The sequence below is a fragment of the Physeter macrocephalus genome, chromosome 10, assembly GCF_002837175.3.
Source record: "Physeter macrocephalus isolate SW-GA chromosome 10, ASM283717v5, whole genome shotgun sequence".
In the NCBI taxonomy this organism is placed as follows: domain Eukaryota; kingdom Metazoa; phylum Chordata; class Mammalia; order Artiodactyla; family Physeteridae; genus Physeter; species Physeter macrocephalus.
The window spans coordinates 27,977,086-28,002,209 of NC_041223.1; the positions used below are offsets into that span (position 1 = coordinate 27,977,086).

The window sequence follows — 25,124 nt, forward strand, 5'->3', positions numbered from 1 at the left end:
AAGCCCTTGGTAACCTGTCCCCCAGTTTGCCTTTCTAGTCTCATCCCTAGCTGTCTTCCTGATATACTTCGTATCTCACAACCTGGCATTGCCCAGAATTTCTTGCATTTGGTCCTACTATTTCTTTTTCCTGAAATGTCCTCCATTTCTTCTTCATTTGGAGAAATATAACTTACTTTGAATGGTACCTCAAAATAACCTCCTCTCCGAAAACTTCTTTACCATCCATAATACAGACAGAATTAATCGCTCCCTTGTGTGTTGGCACAGACTTTGTGTAGCTACCTCCAGTGTAACATATGTCACCTACCTAGCTTGCCCTATCTATCTATCTGTGACTATCTGTCTGTCCATGCATTCATTCGTCCATTTACCTCAACTTTCTTGGTTCATGAATTTTTATGTTTTTAAGGAACCAAGACAGTGTCTGGCACATGATAATCACTAAAAATCTTGGTTGAATAAGCAGTCTTGATCTTTCTTAAGTGTTCCCAGAGAGTATTATTTCTACTGTATCTTAAACATATGCCATTCTGCCTCGGTATCAGTAAGTTGCTTATAGATCTGTGTTTTCTAACAGGTCGTAATCTCCCTTTCTTCTGCTTTCCTCCCTGGTACATTAACAATGCTACACACTGAGTAGACACTGAAAAGATAATTATTCAATTGAATAATTGAATAAACCTAGAAATTTGAATTATTTACTTCCTTTTCTAAGTATCTTGAATAAACAAGCAGTAAATATAGGCCTCAATTTCTTCTATTTCTAAATGGGGAATAAATTCCCATTCAACTGATACTTATTGTACAGTAGAATAGCTAAATACTTGTATGTAACATCAAAACATCATTTTCTATTCTGTGACCTAGAATGTTCCTAATTATTCTTGGAGTGTTGGAGACATTTTCAAAAATATTTTCAAAGCAAAATTTGTTTTAGTCCAATTTTGTCTATCCACATTCTAGGTGCATTTATCACCAAATCAAAGAATAGGGCATTTAGGATGAAAGAGGGCAGAAATCATCTGCTTTAGAGTTTATAAAGTCCAGTGAATTCAAAATTCTTGATTTTATATACCAATTTAATTGACAAGGAAATATTTTCTTTCGTTCTACTGTAGAATTAGGGAGTGATCTAAGAAAAACAGTGCAGAACTCAACTAATATTCAAGAGAGATAACAAGGGCAAAAAAGATAGGTGTACCTAAACCTCAGGTGAGTTACAGAGAGGATAGGGAAGGAGAGAGCAGTTTCTGTGTACCAGCTACCACAAAGGAGGCAATAATGGCTCCTATGATGACACTAGAAAAAAAAAACGATCCCTGTTATCACATGTAAGGCTACTGTTCTTTCTACCAGTACACACCTCCCACCCCATCTTCTCCCTAGGGGCCAAGGTGCAAGAAAAGAGAAGAACTCTCAGAAATTTCCAATTAGCACATTTAAGCAATGATAATGTACCAGACCTGACCAGAGTACAATGCACTATATGATTATGATGACAATCCTAATTTGCATTAGATAGAAAACCTCAGCTTTCAATGTGGAACCTGATAAGTCATAAAGGTGTGACTTGTACACATCCTGCTTTGTGCATTATGATCATTCAGCTGAACTTTTCAGTGTCAGAGTCCTCAGATGGTTACTGAAATGCACATGCATATTTTTGGAAAACGAGAAAGAGGGAGTAGAAAGCAGAGAAGGATTGGGTTCGGCACATGCATGGGAATGTAACTAAAATAAATAAAATTGAGCATGCGGTACTCAAGTACAGGGCTCAGCACATGGTAGCACAACCAGTGTATAACAAAGATCATGTTTTTGGAAATATATCCATGTGATTTTTCTTTTGCCCTCTCTTGTGTGTATCTTCTGCATCCGTCCCACCAGAGACAACCATTAGGGATGATTAGGAATGCTAAAGCAAGAAGGAAAAGAGAAAGAGGGAGTCAATATTCATAATTTCATCTTCAGAGTAAGGGTTTTCGTTTTTTGTTTGTTTGTTTTCGTGTGTGTGTGCGTGTGTGTGTGTGTGTGTGTGAGTTTGTAGCAGAACAATGATCTTAATAACTGGTCTTTGTGGAAAGATAAAGAGACTCTCTACAGTCATTTATCAGGTCTCATTAACATTGAGAGGTAGGCTGTGGATATGGTTTCTTGTCCCTTTCACATTGAGGCTTCTTTCTGGAAAAGAGGATATGGCACAGAGTAAGGCCATCTACTCCTGACACCCTGAAGAATTGTGGGGAAGAGAATCAAAGGCAGAGCCCAGTGGTCAGATGGACATACTTCCCCGTCTCAGACTGGCACTTTATGTTGCATGTGGTCGAAACATTCAGATGAGTGTGCGGGAGCCCAAGACACATTCAACAGATGGCACCTTGGAGAGGAGCAAGGGGAAGGAAAGTATTTATCCAAAAGAAGTCATTTAATCCAGAAGAGACTGACCACCACCTCGTTAACTAGCAAGTTCAAATTTTCTTACCCCTCATTAGGGTGGGTTCAAGAAAGATTTGATTAGTTGGAGAAAAGAAACAGGCTACAGGTATTGTACATTTGAGTGTGGAAATTTGAGATCCCTGTGACAGATGTTTTTAACAGTGACTGTTTCCTCTTCATTTCTGTATGTGTTTTTGATTACTCTTCTTACACTTGGATCCAATTTCTTCGCAGTGTCCTCACCTCACTTCCTTCTCCTTGGTGCTCTATGCTTGGCTCCACCTGTCCCCTTCTCTTTTCTTTCTCAATCATTTTCTTCAGCAAATTCTATTTACTTTTTTGAATAAATTTTTTGTCACAGATCCTCTAAATGAGTATGTCTTTGGGTTTTCCTAAGTGCTCATCAATTCTGTAGATTTCTGTGAGATAGTTGTGTGCCATCCAAAAAAGAGATGGAGAAGGAAGCAAGAAAGAGAATCTTGTGCTTTGGCTTTAATTCCAGAGGTCGAGGAACATCTGAAGATTTAATGGGAAAAGTTCTAACGATTACATTATATGTCTTATTACCCTTGTTTTTTTTTTTTTTTTTTAGCGGTACGCGGGCCTCTCACTGCTGTGGCCTCTCCCGTTGCTGAGCGCAGGCTCTGGACGCGCAGACTCAGCGGCCATGGCTCACGGGCCCAGCCGCTCCGCGGCATGTGGGATCCTCCCGGACCGGGGCACGAACCCGTGTCCCCTGCATTGGCAGGCGGACACGCAACCACTGCGCCACCAGGGAAGCCCGACCCTTGGTTATTTAATTTTCTTTTTAAATACCTTGACTAAAGTTTTACATTCATTCCCATTATATCTCTCACCATGATTTTACTTTACAATTTTCTGGATTCTTCACCTTTCAATTTCTACTACCAGGTACATGCAACCGCATCCTACTCAATCTCTCTTGAAATTTGTCCTTTTCTTTCTAGGGATTTTGTTTTTCTGCAGTAGCCCTGGCCCCTTGGACTCCTTTTAAGGCCATACACACCTAAACCCTGCTTTGTCTTTGTCAAGTATGCCTTCCAATTGCACACAAGGTTGACTTTTAGGTTTTATCTTGTTACTAATGATACAGACTGTAGTGTTCCCTTAGCACTGTGTGAGAGCCCAAGAATAACAAAATGTTCAGGACAGGGGCTTGCTTTATAATCTATAAAATATCATGCCATGTGGATATTTTAGGTGAGGAGAAGTACTCTGAAGGAAGGTTCTCTGATAATTTTGTATTTTGAGGAAATTTGAGACAAGTGCACAGATACAAATCCAAACTCTTGGGGTGATCTCTTAACATTTTAGAGATCGAAGTCAATTCTAAATAGAAATCCATGGAAAGGCAGAGAGAGATAAATAGAAAAACAAAGAATAAGGCCTACATTGTGTGTACATCTAGGCTAGGGCATTGTATTAAATCACAAGTACTTTAAACTTTGCTCCCTACCATATTTTTGATATGGTGATATGCACTACTATATATTATGAAGTATACTAATAATTAAAGAGACAAAATATCAGATAATAGAAGAGGGCACACACTTTGAGTTGCTTTTGGTCTTTTAACAATAAAACTTCTAATGTTTTCCTTTTAGAAATTAGATGCAAAAGTCAATGCTTTGCTGCCCAGTGAAACCAGCCTTGTTAAAAAAAAAAAAAAAAGAAAAAAGAAAAGAGAAGCTGTTTCCAGGCAAAGAGCAGAGGACATGGGAATAACATCCTCTATTCAGCTCCATCCCCTCAAAAGCTCATTTGTAGAACCGGGTAAACACACACCTTCCGCATTCTATTTTTGAAATTACATTGAGGAATATACAGACTGTTATCTGTAAAAGAAGCAACTTTTGAAACTTTAGTTGATGTAAAATGTTCCAAGATTTATGAACAGAATAATTATTTTAAAAGTATATAAAAGCAGGCAAAATTTACACGCATTACTCTAAAATTTGATAATTATCAGTAAATTACAACTCTTCTATATGAAGAGAGAACTGTCTCATATTAGTTTTGCACATACTTTATACCTTTTAAATGGTTCTGACATCCACTCTTGTGTATTCTTTTCTTTTACTTTAAAAGCCGTAATGACTAATACTGATCTTCTGCCAGAATATAAGTTTAAAAAGGACTCCATTAAAAGGAAGAAATAGAATTCATATTTCTTAAGTAATCTGTGCCTAGAAAAAATGTTCATTCATGCATTTAATGGCAACTCATAAGCTATTTTATTCCTTCTGATAATTTTCTTTTTTTCACTTATCAAAGTGTACTGAGTGGCTGACATGTGAAAGATGATAGGGAGAACACAAAGAAAATAGAATGTTCTCCAGATTCTCAAAAAGCTGAACGTCTAGGAGGGGAGGAAGAAAATGTACATTAATTATAAAAAAATAAAGTGGTTTGCCTGTGAAATAAATAGAAAGAAAGTTCTGTAAGACTTCAGAAGAGAAAGGCACACCCTTCCTCGGTAATCTCAGAAAGGCTTTGTGCGGGGAATGGCGTGTGAGTGAGGTCTTAAAAGATGGCAGAAGTTGGAGACATGGAGGGAAGTAATTTTAGGCATTGGCAACAATGAGTAGAAAGCATGTAGGAAGCTGTGGGATGCTCGTCCTATCCGGGTGGAATATAAGTGACAAGTCAGATGGGAAAAATGAGCTAGTTTCAGAGTGTGGCGTGCTTTGAACGCAGGATAGTAGAATTTGGATTTTCTCTACAGACAATGGAAAAATCATTGAAGGATTCTGAAGAGGGGGGAGATCTATTCTGATTCTTCTTTTGATGTTATTGATCTAAATGATGGAGGAGAAAGAACAGGGGTAGAGAGAGTACTGGAGTTGGAGGCTATTGGAAGTTAATAGACCAAACAGCATGAGGTTTGGCTAAGGGCCATGTAACTGAATAGAAAGAAAGCAATGAATGTGAGTAAGTTGTTGAGGAAATAGCAGCAATATCAGTAATTATGATAGTGAGCACTTGCTGAGAATGTGGCAGGATGTAGGCTCTTTTTTAGGCACTTTTTTGTATTATCTCACTTAATCCTCACCTTTTGCAAAGGTGCTGCTGTTATTCTCCTGTTTTTTAAAAGAAGGGGAACCAGAGGCACAGAGGTGAAGTAATTTGCACAGTTCACACAGTCCATAAGAGAGAGGCAGGACTTAAAAGTTTAAAAATCTCAACTCTGCAACGACACTCTTAATCTATTCTATGGAATTGGAGAACTGCTGGGAGCGGTTTTTTGTTTGTTTTTTTTTAAATGAACAAGTGAAGGTTTATGTAATCCACATGAACTGGGAAGTATGAGGGAGCGGTTTTGAACCTGGGTTTCTGCAGGAGTGATGCCATTTATGAAAACTAGGAGGTCTGGTGAAGCACAGGTTTAGTTCAAGGAGCGATGACGTGTCCCAGTTTTCACTCAAATTTGCATTCACATTTAAAGAATGGATTGACTTGTCAATGGTTATTATCCAGTAGAGCTACAGGATGAGTGGAGGCTAATGTCTACAAGAACATAGAAAAATGCTTTGAATTAATGTCAAGTTATCTACTGTTAAGACTAATTGATTCTTTGATCAAAGAAATCTGTCCTGCTTTGAATGAAATCATTAATATTGAGGAGTATCTGAAAGTGCGCTTGAATTTTTTACTAGTGTTTTTGAACTTTACTGGCCAATTTTTATAGCCAGTACTTTGAGAGTTGACATAGAGGTTGAAACTAACAAATGCTTGTTTTCACACTGAAGTTCTAGATAGAATTCTGATTCATAAATTCGTAACCGTTCTCTTCTTATTAAGTTTGATTTCTCCCTGAATCTTTGGTGCCTACCACAGTCCGTAGTATACACTACATGTCTAATAAATGCTCCTTGATTTATAATAATAAAAGTGTTCAGTCTTCAACGTATTTCATTTATATCATGTTTGATACTTGAGATATTTAAAAAGAGCCTCTTTGTCCATCTGAATTGTATAGTTCTGGAATCAGTGAATTGTTTCAGAGGTTTTCCCTTCTGAAGCCGTTAGATTTTTAGGGCTCAGTATAAAGCAAATTTCTGATATTTTTATTCTTCTTGAAGACAGGACAAGTTACAATGGCTATGGGGAAAATGAATGCTTTTTTTTTTTTTTGAGGGAGGTGTGTGTTTTATATATTTCTGTAACCAAAGGCTATTGAAATGGAAACAAGCTTAATAAATAAGTAAAATATAATGTAAAATTTAGACCAGAGATACCAAAATGAATGGTAAGTTCCACAGCTGCAGAGTTTGCAGGTATTTGGTTGAATTCTGAAGTCAAATTATTTATTCAACTAAGACCAAGTCCTGTTAGGGGATGTCTAGTCTTAGGCTGCTGACTAGAATCACAATTAGAATAATATTTGCGCTCAGAGCATTTAAGAAACCGTTTATTTATTCCCCATCCTTCTTCTCTCTCCTCACTCCCCACTTCTGGGCATGCTCTCACCACCACGCTTTGAAGCTTAATTTCTATTGGTAATAGATGGATAATCTCCCCCTGGGAATCTTCTCAGCACTGGAAACTTAGACCTAAAACTAAAGCCCACAGAATGAGTTTAAAAATGTAAAGGAGGCACAATTCTTTGACTTATTTTGCATGGTGATATTATTTTTCTGCTTTGACCAAGGCTTATATTGCATCCACAGCCTCCATGTTTGTCCAGCTACATATAATCAGTAAAACAATGTCTTGGTTTAAATGGAAATTACCCAGCTTGTGCCCCGATCATGTCAGTTCTGTGGATTAGACTTGGATGATTGAGATGGCCTGGCTCTGACACAGTGTCAAGGTCTGGACAAGTTGTTTAGTCTCTAGTGCATTATTTGCCTCCTTTGTGTTAACTAGACAATTAGACCATCCTTTGTTTGCGTCATAGAGGGAAAATGATGTGAGTATTAATACAATTAAATACTTGGGTAAGAGGTAATGAACTGAGCTGACACTCCAACTTTGGGCATGCCGATACGTTCCAGATACGTTCCAGTGCCTCTGCCCAGGTCCAGCTCCTGGGGGCGCGCTTAGAAGCATGCACCCGGAGGTGTGACTTTGAAGAGCCTCTCTTCCTCCTATCATCCCCCATTCCCTCCTCCAACCTATTGCTTTAAAAGTCACATTAGTCTTCAGCAAAGATGTTCCCACGTATGACTTCCTCCTCCCTAGCTCTTCCTTGCTCTCTTCAGGGGACTCTGTTCCTCTCTGTCTTCCATCACTCACAGTTCAGTATATTTCATCTTAAACATCTCTCACGAGGGCTTCCCTGGTGGCGCAGTGGTTGAGAGTCCACCTGCCGATGCAGGGGACGCGGGTTCGTGCCCCGGTCCGGAAGGATCCCACATGCCGCGGAGTGGCTGGGCCCGTGAGCCATGGCCGCTGAGCCTGTGCGTCCGGAGCCTGTGCCCCGCAGGGGGAGAGTCCACAGCAGTGAGAGGCCCGCGTACAACCAAAAAAAAAAAAAAAAAAAATACTAGCAAACAGAAAAAAAAAACATCTCTCATGAATACATATGTATGCATTTATTTTTCCATAAATCCTTTTGCTCTCTCCTTTTATTACCTAAGCAAAATCTCAGAACACTTTTCTATTTCCCTTAAGAGAAACAAAGTTCCAGTCTTGACTAAGGAGTAGGAGTACAAATAATGATGCCCTTCACTAAGGAAAAAAAAAGCTGGAACTTTTAAAGTTAAATTCAACTTATTAAGAATGGTGACATCCGTCTCTAAAGTTCTCTGGACTTTGGTTCTCTTCAGAAGTTCTGCAAGTTCACGGTTTTTAGAAATGTAAACTCATTTATCTGTTATCACAAGCAGTTGAAATATACATAGAATGTTACAGTATTTAATTTTCCTGTTTTTAGTTACTAGCATGGCAAAAAATTGTGTGCTATAAGTGTAATATGTTAAGTTCCTACAGGCAAAGAGAGTAAAGGAGAGGGAGTAAATGACTGGGAGAAGATCTGGGGGTGGGGATGGAGATCAGAAAAGTCATTCCAAAGAAAGGGATGCCTGAGCTGGACTTTGTATTTGAAGAAAAATTTTCAATGGCCTAATAAGCCAAAAAAAACCATTCCAAGCATAAGGCAAGGCTCAGAGGTAGGGCACCACTTGATGCATGTTGAGGAACAGTAAACTGTTCCATGTCGTCAAAGCATAAATTGAGGATTCTGAGGCAAGGGTCAGATTTGAGAAAGAGAGGGAGGGAGGGCAGGAGGGAGGGAGGGAGGGAAGGAAAGAGAGAGAGACCACCATGTGTCTTGGTGTTTTTTGAGGAACTTTCTACTTAAATCCCTGTACTCAAAATGAAGACAGTTTAAACCATCTCCTTCTAAAAATGGAAAGATGCCAGGCTTTTGGAAATATTCTACCCTCACCATCTCGCTATTATGGTGAGGATGGCACAGAACACTTGATGTGAGGAGGAAATGCAGCCTCAGCAACAAGATGAGAGAAACAATACGACAATTTGGAAAGTGAAGCAACTTGCCTTTGGGGTTTCAACACATGGCCCCATGCTGCGTATATGGACGATAATGGCTTTATGTCCATGTCAGAAAGTGTGAGCCCCTCATCTCCTTGAGGCCGGGGAGGCAGGGAAGGAAGAAGAGGAGGTAAACAGATAGCTTTTGGGGAGGTGTTGAAACAGAGCTTACCTCCTGGCAGGCAGTATGAAGGGACCAACAAAGCAGGGGCTGCCTCCCTGGGAAGCAGCATGGCTGCTGAGATATATTCCACAAAGGGTGAGGCAGGGGTCCAGGGGCATATTAAGACTCAGTTAGCTCAATTTCATAACATCCAGAAAAATGTAGCTTTTAAGTGACAAAAAGTCATGGGGGTTTTGTTTTCTCTCTGTAGTATTGCTTTTTCAGGAATTAGACACCTGCTGGTATATAATACAAAGAATAGTACACACATATCTCTACAGACATGCTAACATCTGTTAAATTAAGTAGTTTTACCAAAAGTGTAATTTGAAATATGCATTTTAATCATTTAATATACTGAAACAAACCAAGAGCAGTAAAAGTTGAAGTGTCATAGTTAAGTTTTCTGCCCAGGTGGGTTTTTCCATTTTTCTGGTACTCACGTGAAATATGGGATGGCTTTATAGCATTACCTCATTTTTTCTGACCGGGACCCGTTTCCCTGGGCATCCATCTCCCAAATGCCACATAAACGTCAGTCTCATTGGTTTCCTTCTCTTTCCTAAGTAGTCATTGTTTACTAGCGACCAATACTGTTGTTTTTTAAATTCCTTTCCAATCTTTTTTTTCTTGCCCAGAGCATTATTTTTTTAATAATGTTCATTTTAGATTATTAGGCAACTTAAAAAAGGTTTCTGCATAAATGATTAAAAACAAAATTAGCTGAGTTTTGATTTCCTAGTCTTTTTCCGCGAGAAAAAAAGAGAGGTACTTTTTGGTATTGCTTTTCCATCTAGGCGCCCATCTCTCACCAACAATGCCATGTCAGGATTCCATGCATAGGGCTAGCCAAACTTCAAATGCATAAACACATGCTCACATTCGTTCTCCTAACGCAAACCATCACTTTCCAAATATCTACCAACATATTTCCCTAAGGAAGAGTGCATCCTGTATTCTTAGTGTACGGAGTTATCGGAGTCCCTTGGGATCCTCCACAGGGATCCTAGGTATGTCTGTGGTGTGGTACCCCCTGTTAAAAACACAGCAAAGTTCTCCTCAACTGTCCCAAACACAGCACATTCTTATAACATAACAAAGCTCCTGTGAATCATCACTTCCACATTTGTGAGTTGATTTTTCCTGCTATCAATGGAGAAATTTGTATTATTGTCATTTGTCAAAAGGGAAAACTGAGGCAAGGAAGTTTATCCACTTTCTCAGGACATAAAAAGCAACCAGGCCAAACTCAGTCCTGGGAACATTTATACTTGCTGTAGTTCCACAGTTTAAAAACGAGAAAATATATTTTACTTTCTATAAAGCATTACAAAAAAGCAACCCAAGAAGAATATTCTCTCAGAGGTAACTGTCTTAGTACGAAATTGCAGAGGCAGGATAGACACCCAATTTAAAGAGCACGCAATTTCATCCCCTCCCTATGGAGACTGAAACTTAGGAAATTTCACTTGCTTAAGCCACAGGCAAACAAGTGACAAGCTAAGCCCAGATCCCAGGTTTCTTGATTGTCTGTCTGTTCATGCTCCTCCTACCACATGGCTCTTAATTTTAAGATGCATTTCTATAATAGAGCAAACATTCATTAACCACAGCCCTCGGGCCCTATGCTGCACAGTTTGTCTTCCTTCCTTTTCCCATTTTTATGTCGTGGGCTCTCCAAGGAAGGGACTGAAAGTCATGAGACCTGGTCCCGGTACCTTTCACACCTCCCAGCTGATTTACCTGGAAAGCTGTGGAGAGCATCTTCATTCTCCAGAATGCCTCTCTGTTTGGTCGCCTGCAGCTCACTTTTGGATTTCCAAACCAGCTTTACCATCCTGATCATCTCTGGCAAGTCCCAGGGCAGCGGCCCCTGCTGGCACACCGGCCGGCTGCCCAGGGAGGAGGGCAGCACACCTTCTGGGGCCGTCCACCTTCTGCCCAGCTCTGCCGAGTGGAAATAGCGCTCGAGCACAGGCATTCTGCTCTGGTCTCCAGAAGAGGAGGTCGCGCTGCTGCTGCGGCTGCTACCAGAGGGGAAATTCTTCCCAGGCAGGGGAAGGCGAACCCCCGGAAAATCCTCTCCAGCTTCGGAAAGGCAAGCCTCCTCCAGCCTGGCAAAGCCCTGTCCCTCCAGTCCCTCCGCAAACACTGACGATGAGAGCGACTCACTTCCCAAGGTTTCTCACTGGTGAGAACGGTTCCTGTCCTCCTGCCTTAGAAAGAGAAAGCATTTTATTCCCCCTTCTCTCTCAGGCACTGACTTTGCAGCACTTAATTAATCCCAGGCTACAGCTGGAACGACAGCAGGGGGGGAAAAAGGCCATTGAGGCTTTAGCCTTCGCTTTTTCTCTCTTCTGATTTATTTGTTCTCGAGTCTCTTTTGGTGCTTGTCAAAGTTTGTCAAGTGGCTTGTTTAGCCCTGAAGGACTTCAGGCAAAGATGTGGGGCGGCGCCCCTTTGCCAGCCTCCCAGGGGGTCCTCCAGAGACCAGTTACCTGAAGGCGTCAGGTAAGGAGTCACCCCTGTGGTGCAGGAAACCTAGACGCTTCCCCGGCTCCAGCCCTGCAAGCATCAAGGAGAAAACAGGGGAAGCTGAGCATCGCAGCTGCTTCTCTCCGGAAGGTCTGGCTGGGGGCCACCTTGCCCTCTCACCACAGTGTGTGCTGGACTGGGGCTCTTCAGAAGGCTCTTGGGTTGGTCCTGGGCACCACGGTTCACACACTCCCCTCCTCCACACCCCTCCCCCTTCGCTGTCACTTGCTTTTCAGCAAACTTAACTGGGTTTTGGCCTATTAGTCAAATCCCTTTGTAACCTCAGCTGCCCTTCAGCTGGAAGGGAAATAACATTGAATCACATTCCAAAGCTAACTGTGAAAGAAGTGAATTGGGGAAGCATCAAGATCCTCATGCAAACGTGCGGTGCGGTTGCAAAGTCTGGACAAATAGCTGGGGATGGTTAAAAACTCATCTCAAAGGAATAGTAATTTCCTTTAATAATAATTTTGAACTAGATTTGTTGGGGGCATAAATGACAGTGAAACGAAAGTGTTGAAGGTTCACTTCCCAGAGACAGAGCTCTGTGGACATAGTATTTGGGCCACAAACTGCTCCCCGCACCTGACAGTGGTTCAGTTGAGGACGATCACGGGCCACGTGTCTTGGATCCTGAGGCTCAGAGCTGGAGGCACTTACCCTAGAAGTCAGAACCCGGGCAACCGAAGGGGATGGCCCCTGGAGCTAGTGTGAAAAGCCCTGGACACAAACAAAAGTATATTTGGTATAGTTGGTACTTTTGCCAGCAAACTGGCTTTGTAGGAACAATTTGAACTTCTGCATCCACGTGAATAGCTCCTATTTTCTTGGGGAGGCCATTGTAACAATCCCGTCTTTCTCTCCTTTTCATGTCTCCGTATTGCAAAGTGCATTATTTTGCTTGGCATTTTCTTTTGCTGATGTGCAATCTGTTGCTTCTGCTCTACATTCCTTTTGGGGCTGTTTTATCACACACTCATCTGATGTTTCTTTAGCGGAGAGCAGAGGGGACTTGGAGGAGAGGAGAAAGACCATTGTAGGGTGTGCATTATTTTCATCGCCCTTACCTCATACGGTTTTTTTTTGTTTGTTTGTTTGTTTTTGCGGTACGCGGGCCTCTCACTGCTGTGGCCTCTCTCGTTGCCGAGCACAGGCTCCGGACGCGCAGGCTCAGCGGCCATGGCTCACGGGCCCAGCCGCTCCGCGGCATGTGGGATCTTCCCGGACCGGGGCACGAACCCGCGTCCCCTGCATCGGCAGGCGGACTCCCAACCACTGCGCCACCAGGGAAGACCCCTTACCTCATACTTTAAAAGTTGAAACTAGCAAAGGCTGCGGGAAGCCCCCTTACCTCATACTTTAAAAGTTGAAACTAGCAAAGGCTGCTGTAATTTTGTTGTTGTTGTTGTTATTATTCCTCTAAACCCATGGTTAAGGAGTTTAGTTTTCCACACTGAATTAAGTGGCTTTTCTTTTTTCTGGATGGAAAAGTACACTGGCAAACCTACTGTCTTTCCTAATAGGCGAAGACGGGTCAACATGCTTTAAGGATAAAAAACAACAATAGAAGACATTTAAGACACTGCTTCTTGTGAGTTTCATGATTAAAATATTGACCAAACAGCTCTTCCTGTTAACAGCCAGATATTCATACAACCCAATTAGGGAATAATCAATGATCCACTTATGAGAAAGATGTGCCTTTTTAAACTTCCCTCTTTGATAAGGTATGAAGGGATTTAAGCCTCAGTCTGACAGTTTCACCACTTTTGACAGCCCTCCCGGTTCTTATCTTACCCTTCCATCAGACTGGGGGCATTCAGGCTCTCTAGAATTGAGACAATTTTATTTAATAAGCACATGTAGGCTGTTGTACTCTATTAGCATATTTCCTGAATAATGTCTTATACTCACTCCTCAGTCACAAACTTCCTTGACATAACAACCGAAGAGTTTCCTAAGTGTTTGACTATTTTTATTTTTGTTCAGTTATTTTGCAATAGTACTTTGCATCAGGATATCCTGACCCTCAGAACAAAGGGGTTAAGAACAAAGAAAACAAATATATGGTATAATATGTCACATACGCTAATGTATTAAGAATATAACTCTTTATTGAACATTTCTTCAAGGATGACTTTTTTAAAAAATCCAAGGATATGAGTTTCCACTGTATTTTCTATATCGTTTTACATATTTCCTCGTAAAAATATCTTAGAGAAGTTGCAAAATGTTGAATCATTGAACATGAATACTTCCTAGTGGAAATGAATTAGGGCCAAGCCAATACCATCTTAAATTTTCATTCTCAAAGAGGAATCTCCTTCACTTGGATATTTGAAAATTAAAAATATTGCACAATTAAAACCAAAAATTCTCCCCAACATGGGATTATCTTCCCTCCAGGGTAGAAGTGCAGAAATACCACAAGGAAGGTCATTCTCATGGTATTTCTGGCTCACATAGAAACAGGAAGTACAGGAAATCTTGCGAGAAAGCTTGGCTCAGGAGAATTTTGGCTCAACTGCAGGTTCAAGAGAGTGGGATAAACTGATGAGAGGCTAGCACTTGTTGGACTAATATTACAATCCCTCACAAATCCTCTGAAAGGTGGCTTTGTTCCATTCTGTAGGCTGGCATCTGTTTTGTCTTAAAGACAGTTACTTTAGAAGAGCATGTCTGTAAACCTATGATTTTTCCCTTACTCAGTGAACATCATTCACCTATTATTATACTAGGGATGGGGAGAAGGGGCTGATGGGGAAGTTCTGTGCCCTGAGGACTCATGGAGCAAAGAGGTCAATGTGACTCTGTGACTTGTAAGATTCTTGTAAGTCTTAATATTTGTAATTAATGTGCTGCAAATAGGAAATTTAAAATGGACTTTCAAAATAATTGCATTTTTTTTCAGGCATTGTGAGTCAACCTAACATCCCAGTAAGAGGGAAATAGCGTAGTTCTCTTCTTGTGTGAAGGAAATGTAATGAGAACTAACAAAGTCAAAACCACTTGTTCCAATGGATACCTAATTCTATCAGAAATACTTTGCTGTGTGTTTGCAGCTATAAAGGAAAGAACTGATAACCACAATGCTAAAGTATATGACCAAGAAAAAAGATTTGAAGACATAATGTTTTAGAACCTGGATTATCTTGAAGAATTTCTAGTGTTCTGGGGGCTACGTATAAATCTTGTGGACTTATGGCTAGGCAGATAAGCCCTTATTATATATGATTTTAAAAAGAAAATAGTAACAATATTAAATATTTCTAATCATTTTAGAGAATGTACATTTTTTAAAAATGGAAACTTAGAAATACACATTCATTTCAATTTTAGATTATTTTGAGTCTAGCAATAGATTTTCACAAAACGTCATTTTAATTAATGAAAGTATTCTCACTCAGATATTTTGCAAGTATTTTAAATACTTATTAACCCCCATCCTGCTTCTATATTTAAAGAAAAATTTCAAACTATTGTGGGAGTTTATTCATTTTGTCCTGGCCTTTTCTCTCCATCATTTCAAATACGGATATGTAAACACACACACACACACACACACACACACACACACACACACACACACACACGCGACCACCCCGGGTTTCACAAATGCAATTCAAATGAAATTCAAAATGAGCAAGGAAGGAAAAATCAGTCTTTCAACTCTGTTTAATGTAGTTTAAGCAGAAGAAGCTCAAACAATTTACAGTGTCCTTCAGGAGAAATAGAAATGTAATAACTGTGGCCTTAACTAATCTCAAGGAGTCATGCCAGCAAGCAGGGAAAAGGACTTGGTCTACAGGCCGACCATAGAAGGCAGCACAGATTTCCCTTGTCACGTGGAAAGGGAGGAGAGTGGTGGGGCAAGATGAGGAAAGGCGAGGTGGGGGGAAGTAGAAGGGGGCTGAGCTGACAGATTCATAGTTTGATTTCACAACAGGTTTCTAAACTACAACCAATTATTCCCTTATTCACTCTGCAAATATGTATTAACAGCTAGAGCAACAGCAGAGGAGAGAACCTCTTGTACCAGCCCTTGGGTCCTTTCTCAGGCACTGGTACCTGTCTGGCCTCCCTCACCTCGATTCTGATTTTCACTGTGGGTTAGGTCTTCTATTACTTTTCTTTGGACATTTAAAGAGAGAAATCAGGGTTTGAGCTGGCATCAGATCTCTATCCTGGCTCTCAGATATCTAACTAATGCTAAGTTTACTGTCTCTGACAGTTAACCCACAACAAATGAGTCCAATAACACAGGGGTTGAGAACATTTTCTCCATCTGGCCCCTCCTCCCTGCTGTTCTTTCCATGACTAAACACCTGATGCTTTGCTGTGTGATGATGGCATCCTCTGGCTGAAACCTTCCTGGGATTTCAGAAATATTTCTGATTGTCAAAGATTGTAAGTGGTGGTAGAGTACATTTTTCATAATTTCATGTTTGAGGGCGTGTCACCTTCTTAAAAAATAGCTACAATGATGAAATCTCCAAGAAGTCCTTAAAGACTACTTATCTTGGGGTTATAAAAACTGTATCTCAGTCTCAGTTCACCACTGAGCTTTGCCTCAAACTTAGAGATTTATTTATAAATGGGTATGATAGCAATAACCACCTCATCTATCACATGGGGATCTTCTAAGAGTAAAATAAGATTAAAATGTGAGTTACTTGTAAGCACTAGTGTGCTGTAAAATTTTTGAGTGATTGTTTTTAAGCTCAGAAATCATAATTGACAATTTATCTAAACTCAAATTTTGGCTCTACTTTCCTGGGATCTATAAGAAAACTGACAAGTCATACCCCACATCCTTGAGTTAGGTCCCGCTTTGGAAATTCGTGTTCCCCATGAGGATGCAGGAGTAGAGGAAATCAGAGACAGGGGTATTGGAGAGAGTATTGGAGAGTGGCCCCATGCGAGAGACAGTGAGGTATTTAATGGTACAAAGGTGAGGAAAGGTGGGCAAAGTGATCGACGCGTGAATGAGAGTAGATAGATAAAGGACAAAGTATGTGTTAAAAGAAGGGTCTCAGTAGGATAAATATTCACTGTAACTGCATTTTGGAGGTGTGATAACGGTCATGAATCATGTCTAGGGTGTAAACCTGCAACCCTGCTTTATCATGGGTTATTTAGTGTTCTGGATCGATTCCCTTGATTGGGAATTTCAGTTTCAGACCAGGGTGACTAATGAGTATGTTTGATATTCAAGAGCTGTACAGCTTTGTGTCGTGTGCTGTGGTGGTGAACATGTGTCTTAGGCCTCCCCTGGCCTCATTTCTCTAAACAAGTTATGTGGGCCTCCAATTTTTTGCTTGGGGTCTATATTCCTCAAACATTTTAAAATTTTGACAGCTCCTAGCTCATCTCCGTTTAATTGACAAGTGTTTTTCAAGGTAGTATAGTACGTAAAACCAAATACAGTGTTTTAAAAGTGGCTTAAAAACAGTCTGACGTATATGCTTTACCTCTTTTTTTGAAAAATTTTTGTTGGAGTACAGTTGCTTTACAATATTGTGTTAGTTTTTGCTGTACAGCAAAGTGAATCAGCTACATGTATACATATATCCCCTCTTTTTTGGAGTTCCTTCCCATTTAGGTCACCACAGAGCATTGAGTAGAGTTCCCTGAGCTATACGGTAGGTTCTCATTAGTTATGTATTTTGTACCTGGTATCAGGAGTGTATATATGTCAATCCCAGTCTCCCAATTCATCCCCCCCTTTCCCCTTTGTTCTCTATGTCTGTGTGTCTATTTCTGCTTTGCAAATAAGATTGTCCATACCAATTTTTTTGCAAGTGAGATACATGGATTCTGGAAGCTCTTAAGAATTAGCCCAGGCTGAGAAGACCTCAAGGAGGCAGGAGGGGAGATTGTCCAGACGTCTTCAAAGACCTGCTGGGAAATGCCCGAGTGAGGATTTTTCCCTCTCAATATAATCAAAATAAACTAATAAGATAGAAAAATATTATTAGTATAAACAACATAAAAGGAAAGTGAGAAAATGGTAAGGAATAAAACCTTCTAACAGTACCAATTTTCCCCCCTTGGATTCATTTATGTTTATGTTTACGGAGTTCAAAGTCAATTTGGAAGAAGGAAGTTTCAACTATACGTGTATGAAGTGTAATCCTACTGCCTCTTCAAATTATTATTTATTTTTCCCTCTTTCTTTCACTTATTACCTCCTGGTGATTATGAATTACATAAAACATCTATGCCAAAAGGTGTCTCTCAGATGCTGTTTTGAGCACTGCTTTTCAGATGTTAGTGTGCAAACAAATCACCCGGAGATCCTATTAAAATGCAGATTCTGTTTGGGCAGGTCTGGGTGGGGACCTGAGACCCTGCATTTCCATGAAGTTCTCTGGGGATGACAAGGCTGCTAGTCTGTGGTCCACACTCTGAGTAGCAAGGCTAGAGGATTACTATGTGGCAGGTATTTTCTGACTCTTCCATGTTAGTTATTTATGAAAGAAAATGCAGCAAAAGTGCCTATCTTTACAGGAACATGTGTTAAGACTTTCTCTTTAACATCTTTATTGGAGTACAATTGCTTTGCAATGGTGTGTTAGTTTCTGCTTTATAACAAAGTGAATCAGCTATACATATACATATATCCCCATATCTCCTCCCTCTTGCGTCTCCCTCCCACCTTCCCTATCCCACCTCTCCAGGTGGTCACAGATGTGTTAAGACTTCTGAAAACAATCAATAGTGGCTCAGGATAAGTACTCTCAACTGGCAATAAGCAACCAGAACTGCAATATAAGAGCAAGGGCTATGTCCAGGGACATTCATGATATTGAACCACTGCTTGGCTTTTGAATTCTGTTTCATTAATTTCTTTCCCTTAGAAATTAACTTTAAAGATAAGGTTGAATATCCATTATTGGCCACTGTGATGAAGAATATATATACAATGGAGTCAACTTCCAAACCAAATGGCTATTTTTGAAAGTCTTGCCTCACCAAATGTCAAACAAAATTTACTTAGGCCAATTTTGCCAACCCTCTGTCCTCCCAGCATTTTGTTGGGCTACTATTGCTATTTTCAGAATGACTGAAATACAGGCAAGGCTCTGAGTCTTTGATCTTCATCATCAGGGATATTCTCACCAAGACCTACTCCTTCATTTGATTTATTAAAGTCTATGTAAAGCGGTCTTTGGATGAAGCCTGGTAATCTTTCCCACTGTAATATTCCATGCATGAAAGAATGGTGACCAGATGATTCCACAAAGCAAAGATGGAAGAAAAGAAAGTAGGCCTTCATGGAACTATAACCAGCGAGTGGCCCACGGTGCTGCTGACTCAGAGACGTACAGTAATTTCACAGCCTCGGAGAAATACAAAACAAAACACAAAAGATAAATAAACTCTGCAATGAGCTGCACTCTTTACCATGTATCACCTGGAATTCATGCAGCTCCAGGCACAGTATTCGTGGGAAAGTGATGCCAGAAGCAAAAGGCACGTGAAATCAACTGGAAGACGAGAGTAAATCAAGAGGACAAGGCTAGAACACTACCAGATTTATATGATTAAAAATTTGTACAGTTAACTGAATAAGAACGCTTAGAATAAATGGAAGCATCTGCTGGTAATTGGAAACACAGTTTGCTGTATTTTTTTCCATTGTTTTCCCTGGTTCTTTCTAAGGCTAATAAGTGCTTTGCTACAGTGATGAACACCTATTTTCCTGTCATCTACAGGAGTAACCAAAAAAGAGAAAGGGAAAGCTGGAAGATACTGGATTAAAAACGAATATATATCATGGTTATTTTTAAGGTAATTTTAGAACCTGTTTTCCTGTGTGATGGCAGGAGAATCAAGGGTGAAAAGTAAAGGTGAAGCTTTTTAATGTGTAATGTATAGACAATATATGACACACTCTCTGTGTAGCATGGTACAGGGGATCCAACTGAACCCCCCCCCCCTTTTGATATGTAGTGTTGCTAGAAGAATAACAGCAGTATCATCAACGAAAGAAAGCCTAGTACACTGGAGTAATCGACAACATTGATGCACATATGAGATCTTAACTGTCTAAAGATTCTCTAAGAGTTTCATTGTGGTAACTTTCTTTTCCATCCCACATTTAACTTCTCAGATTTGCTCCTTCTGTTCCATAAAATATCTAAAATGACTGCAAATCTTTCTGTCTCTAAGATATCGTTACCATGGGTCTCACTCTATTTTCTTATCTGGACCTCTGGGCCTTCCTACTCTCTGTCTTCCATGACCTTCTCCCTGAATCCATTCTGCAGTCTGATCATGAGACTTCTTGCATTCTTTGTCCTCTTATACATCTTTGTTTTTGACATTCATGTTCTGTTGCCTGTTTAGTGCAAGGTAAAAATACCTACCTTTGACTTGCATGTGTTCACATACCTTGCGGCTCTTAGGTTTGTGTGTCTGGATTAGAGTATATGGGGTCAACTCCAGAACCACCTATAACTAGGTTTTTAATAAATACCTTTTTAATGTTGTTATTACTTCTTTGCTTTCAAAGTTTGAGGAGTAAATTGATTGAGCTACTTCTAAAATGTGTTTTTCAGGTCTCTCATAAACCATTAAAAAAAGTTCAGTGAAGTCTGATTTATCTTTACAAGTTTTGGTATTGTGAATTAGACATACCTTATAATCATGTCATTTTCTAATGTGTAACAAGTAAAAAGTAATGGCAGATATTAGTACTAATTCGACACAAAGAGAATTATTACTTAAAGAAATAGTACAAATCCCTTTGCTGGGCATTCAATGTTTTCAAAAATAAGTTGCCACTGACCTAGTCCTGTAAACTCACTCAAATTTACATTTAACACTCAAAATTCCTACGGAAATCACGTTGTTGCCCATACATGCTAGATGCACTGTGACATTTTGTGTGGTAGGCAGAATAATGGCCTCCCAAAGATGTCCACATCCTAATCCCTAGAACCTGTGAATATGTTCGTTTACATGGCAAAGAGGAATTAAGGTAGCAGATGGAATTAAGGTTGCTAATCAGCTGATGTTAAAATAGCGAGACTCTTCTGGATTATCTGTATGGGCCCAGTGTAATCACAAGGGTTTTAAAATGTGGATTCTGGGGGCAGGAGAGTCAGTGTCAGAGTGATGGGATGTGAGAACGACTCAACTAGCCAGTGCTGGCTTTGAAGACAGAAAGGAACCCCCAAGCCAAGGAATGAGGGCAGCCTTTCAAAGAAAAAAAAGGCAAAAGCTGGAATGGTGAATAGTGAATTGGCAGCTTAGGAAGAGTTCTTGTTCCTAGATAGCCAATAAAGACAAATCATGTAATGCCAGGGTTTTAAGGGACTTTAGAGATAAATTAACCATTTCAATTAGATCATGCCTTAACTCAGGCTGATGACAGACTGGGTGGCTTAAACAACAGAAATTTATTTCTCACAGTTCTGGGGTCTGAAAGTCTGAAATCAGGGTGTCAGCATGGTTGGAGGCAGGTGAGGCTCCTTATCCCAAAGCTGCCTTCTTGCTATATCCTCACGTGGTGGAGAGAGATCATCTCTCTCGGGTCTCTTCTTATAATCTCATTTACGAGGGCTCCACGCTCATGACCCAGTTACTCACCACATTTGGATTAGGGTTTCAAGATAGGATTTTTGGGAGGACACGATCATTCGATCCATAGAAGATCACTTTCTAATTTTACCAATAATGACAGCATAAGCCCTGGATTCTCACAGACCTGAGCTTAAGCATTTCCTTTGAGTGCTTATGTATCCAATATGGTATTAAGCATTTTATATGAAATGCCTTATTTTATCCTTACAAGAACCAGGATGAGGTAGGTATAATCGTGATCCCCTGCGAAAGTAATTTGCTCAAGATTCAAGTGCTATCAAGCTTTAGAAGAGTGACTTGAGCCAGGGCAGGCTGATTCTAGAGCGTGCTCTCTTGATACTACGCTACGCTATCTGTGTGGTTGGGTGTTGTATAAAGCAGTAGGAACTCTGTTGGATTCATAGACTGCAACCATATCTAGCTGTATCATAAACATTTACGTGGGGCAAGTCAGAGGAAAGAAAGGAAAATTATGACATCCCAGCACCTATTTCGATAACTGTTCTGCATGGCAGGATTATGTCCTGTGTTCCTCAAGCCATATTCACTGTGGTTATGACTGTAGCCACCAGGTTGGACTTTAGATTTCTGCCACAACCTTCATCCAGGAAGTGTTGAAGAAGGTCTTCCTCTCTCAGGACGACTGGAGAGAAAGAACGTGGTGCGCATAGACATTTAAAAAAAAATTAGATGAACGTCTGGTCTCCCTTCAGTAATGGGATGGTTTCCTCAAACCAGACTCTACACTCCTAAAATTACCTTATCCCTATGAAAAGTGACTTGATTTACCCATACCATCACTTGTGATTGCCAGTGCCTTGCACTGGAACTGTTTGGGGTAGTGATGGAAGATTATCAGTGTAGTTTCTATGTGATTTAAACATAATTGCAGCAGCAACTCTGTTGGCTCTGACCTAAATCTTGGACCTGAAGAACCAGAGAAAAATGATGTGAAACTGGTGAATGGAGATGACGACATTTACTCAAGACATTCGAGGGATATTTTCCTTTTGGAGTCATTTAGCAAGGCTGTTTACAACATCACAGTGCCAGCTGCATCTGTGCTTTCTAAACAGCTTGGCTAGAAATGGGGAAAAAAAGAGCCTTAAAGTGTTTCCGAGTGTTAAGGAAATGACTTGGGTCACTTTTTGTATGTACGATACATGTGGGGAAATCCAAATCTGGTCCCCAGCTGATTTCTGTCCTGGGGTAATCATCAGAGATCAGAGATGAAGTTGAGGACGGCTATGTTTCCAGTGGGCCAGGCATCTTCTGTTTTCTGCCTCAGCTCCTTTCTTTGGCTTTACTTCCACATGGTAAATTTGGTTACCTAGTCATTTTTATTCACAGTCCTTCTACCAGGGAAATATAAACCTATAAATTTCACAACATCTTTATATAGGACCTTCTTTATAAGTTGTTGCAAAGTGACAGAACTCTTCAGAAATGTCCCTAAGGAAAGGGAAGTTCAAACCCTGGGGCAAATCATTCTCATGTCCAGAATGCTCAGCTTCTTTTGGTATTCCCCTAGTCCTGTCCCCAGTAATAATTCATTAATAAATTAATTCACTTATTTGAAATACCAGTAAATACTCTAAATCTTTGCCTGACCAAACCCAATTAAGTCTAACTATTCCATTTGTCCTTCTACGCATTTGTCCCTCTATCAATTATAACTGATGCCTTGTTTTATGTAACATTTGTCTCTGTGTTCATCTTGAATGTAAATTCTGTATTTCATTTTTGTGATATTACATTGAGTACAGGTACTCGTTTCTTTGATAGCTTCTTTAGAGCACCTCTCAAGTGGTCAAGATTACAATGAATGCTGAAATAGCACTATTGTTTCTGTGGTAAAAATAAGAAGAAAATTCTGTGGGGCATAGCCACTGCATTTTTGGGAAACCTCAGAAGGGATACTTGGTGTTGCAAAATCAAGTACTCTTTTTGACCTAAACCATATACTGGTTTTCCTGAAATTATTGAAGGGTCAGAACTTTTCGCCACTAACACGGTTGGTAAAGTCACGTTTTCCCTCCAAAAGCACAAATGTGCAAATAAAAGATTGGTTATAGAAATCTACTTGAGATTTCTTACAGGCCCTACCCAGTTGTTTATTATCTCTAACCTATTGGTCAAATGTGCCTCTTACATCGATTTTCTTCAAGTTGGCATGTCTTGGGAACTTTTCCTTTGCAATCTTTGGAAGTAGAGTTTTCAGAAACAAAACAAAAACCAAAATAGCCTTTATCTTTCAGTAGAACCAGGGTGTTGGAAAAATTAGACTGAGCTCTTGGGACAATTGAGAGGATTAAATGAGAGCATTCGTGGAAAGTATGTAGAGCAAGGCCAGGCGCAAAGTAGGCATTCAGTAAAAGCCAGCTATGATCATCTCCTCCAAATTATCTGCTCTCTTCTGCATGGAGCTGGCACCAATAGACCCTTTAGCTCTGGGTGTTATTGGTAGAACCAGAAAGTGATATACAGAGGGTAAAAGATAGAAAAGGTAAAAGCGGAGGGGGGGGGGGATAAATTAGGGGTTTGGGATTAGCAGATACACACTACTATATATAAAATACATAAACAACAAGGACCAACAGTATAGCACAGGGAACTATATTAAATATCTTGTAATAACCTATAATGGAAAGGAATCTGAAAAAGAATATATCTATATGTATAAATGAATCACTTTGCTGTACATCTGAAATTAACACACCACTGTAAATAAACTATACCTCAATAAAAATTTCTTTAAAAAGAGGTAAAACTGAGGGAAAAAAAGGTGTGTGTGTTTGGTATGGAATGGTCAAGGAGATGGGGGAAAAGAAGACAAATATAAAAAAAGAAACTCAGAGAAAAGAAAAAAAAGTATGGCTTTTCACTACCAATGATCATAAAGGTTACTCCAGGACCCTGGAGAACATCAGTTGCTGGGCCCTTCTGTTCAATAGTGGTCTGTTCCCATCCCTTTCCCTCATGTTCTAACTTCTAACATGAGTTTCTGATCATCTGGAAGGTTCTCCAGATCCAGTTCTATAAAACATGGGTTAAAATTATTTTTTTCTAGTGTGGTCAAAATAGACAGCCATAGACATTGAGTACTGAACTAGTTTCTCTTTAACTCTCTAGAAACCCATTACAATGTAATTATTCCTAGAGAAGAATTTTTTTAAAGTCATTATTTCCTTACTTTCCATCAAAGGATGTAGTTACTGAAGTATCAAATCTTTCTTGGTAAGACACAGTCATCTGTAAATCAGTCCCTTAGGACTTTGCAAGAAGCATGCTCGTGGCTGGTAATTAAAGCACTCTGGGAAACTCCTTTACCTCTTCAGGCCTTAAGAACATCATTTAGGGCATTAAAGTACCAATTTTCTAAACAATATCCCTGTGGTCTGAAAAAGGTAAAGCAACTTCAAAAAGACTTCTTTTTTTTTTTTTTTGCCATAGGATGGTTCCTATAATGAGAGAACTCAGAGGTTTCTTATGAGAGTGTGAATTGACTTTTGCTCTAGAAGAGATTGTAGAAACTGACTGCGTTAAAACAAACTAAGAGAATGGCTTTCTTCACCACCAGGGGATCAGGATGGTGAAGGAAAGGTGCTCTGTTCAAGGAGCTTTGGGGAGCTGTAATTATAGAACCACCCTGAACTGTCCTTTCCTCAGCCCCTCCACTGAAGACTGGAGAAGGGTTGTTGGTGAGACTAGTGTGGTGGGAGACCAGGGGACAACTCAGGAGATTTGGGGGCCTCAGTCCTACATCAAAGATTCAGATGGAATAGTTCTAAGCATCAATTTTTCTTTAGGGTTCTGTTCAACCCACTTTAGGGGTTGAAGAATATCTTTGAGCTTGTCAGACCTGGCAATATCCTGC

The 25,124-nt window shown here is 40.1% G+C and overlaps 1 protein-coding gene across 3 annotated transcripts in view; it reads right to left on the bottom strand.

Annotated features, from left to right (window-relative positions):
• Window positions 1–25,124, bottom strand: part of PDE7B (phosphodiesterase 7B) — a 353,515-nt gene that overhangs the window by 136,431 nt on the left and 191,960 nt on the right. Inside the window, exon 1 of one of the 3 annotated variants that reach the window (XM_007116266.3) lies at window positions 10,865–11,231. The exons of the other annotated variants lie outside the window; for them this stretch is intronic. Within the exon in view, the coding sequence (XP_007116328.2) occupies window positions 10,865–11,102 (238 nt within the window). The 5' untranslated portion in view covers window positions 11,103–11,231. Of the gene's footprint in view, window positions 1–10,864; window positions 11,232–25,124 lie in introns of those variants that run through there. 3 annotated transcript variants of the gene reach the window in all.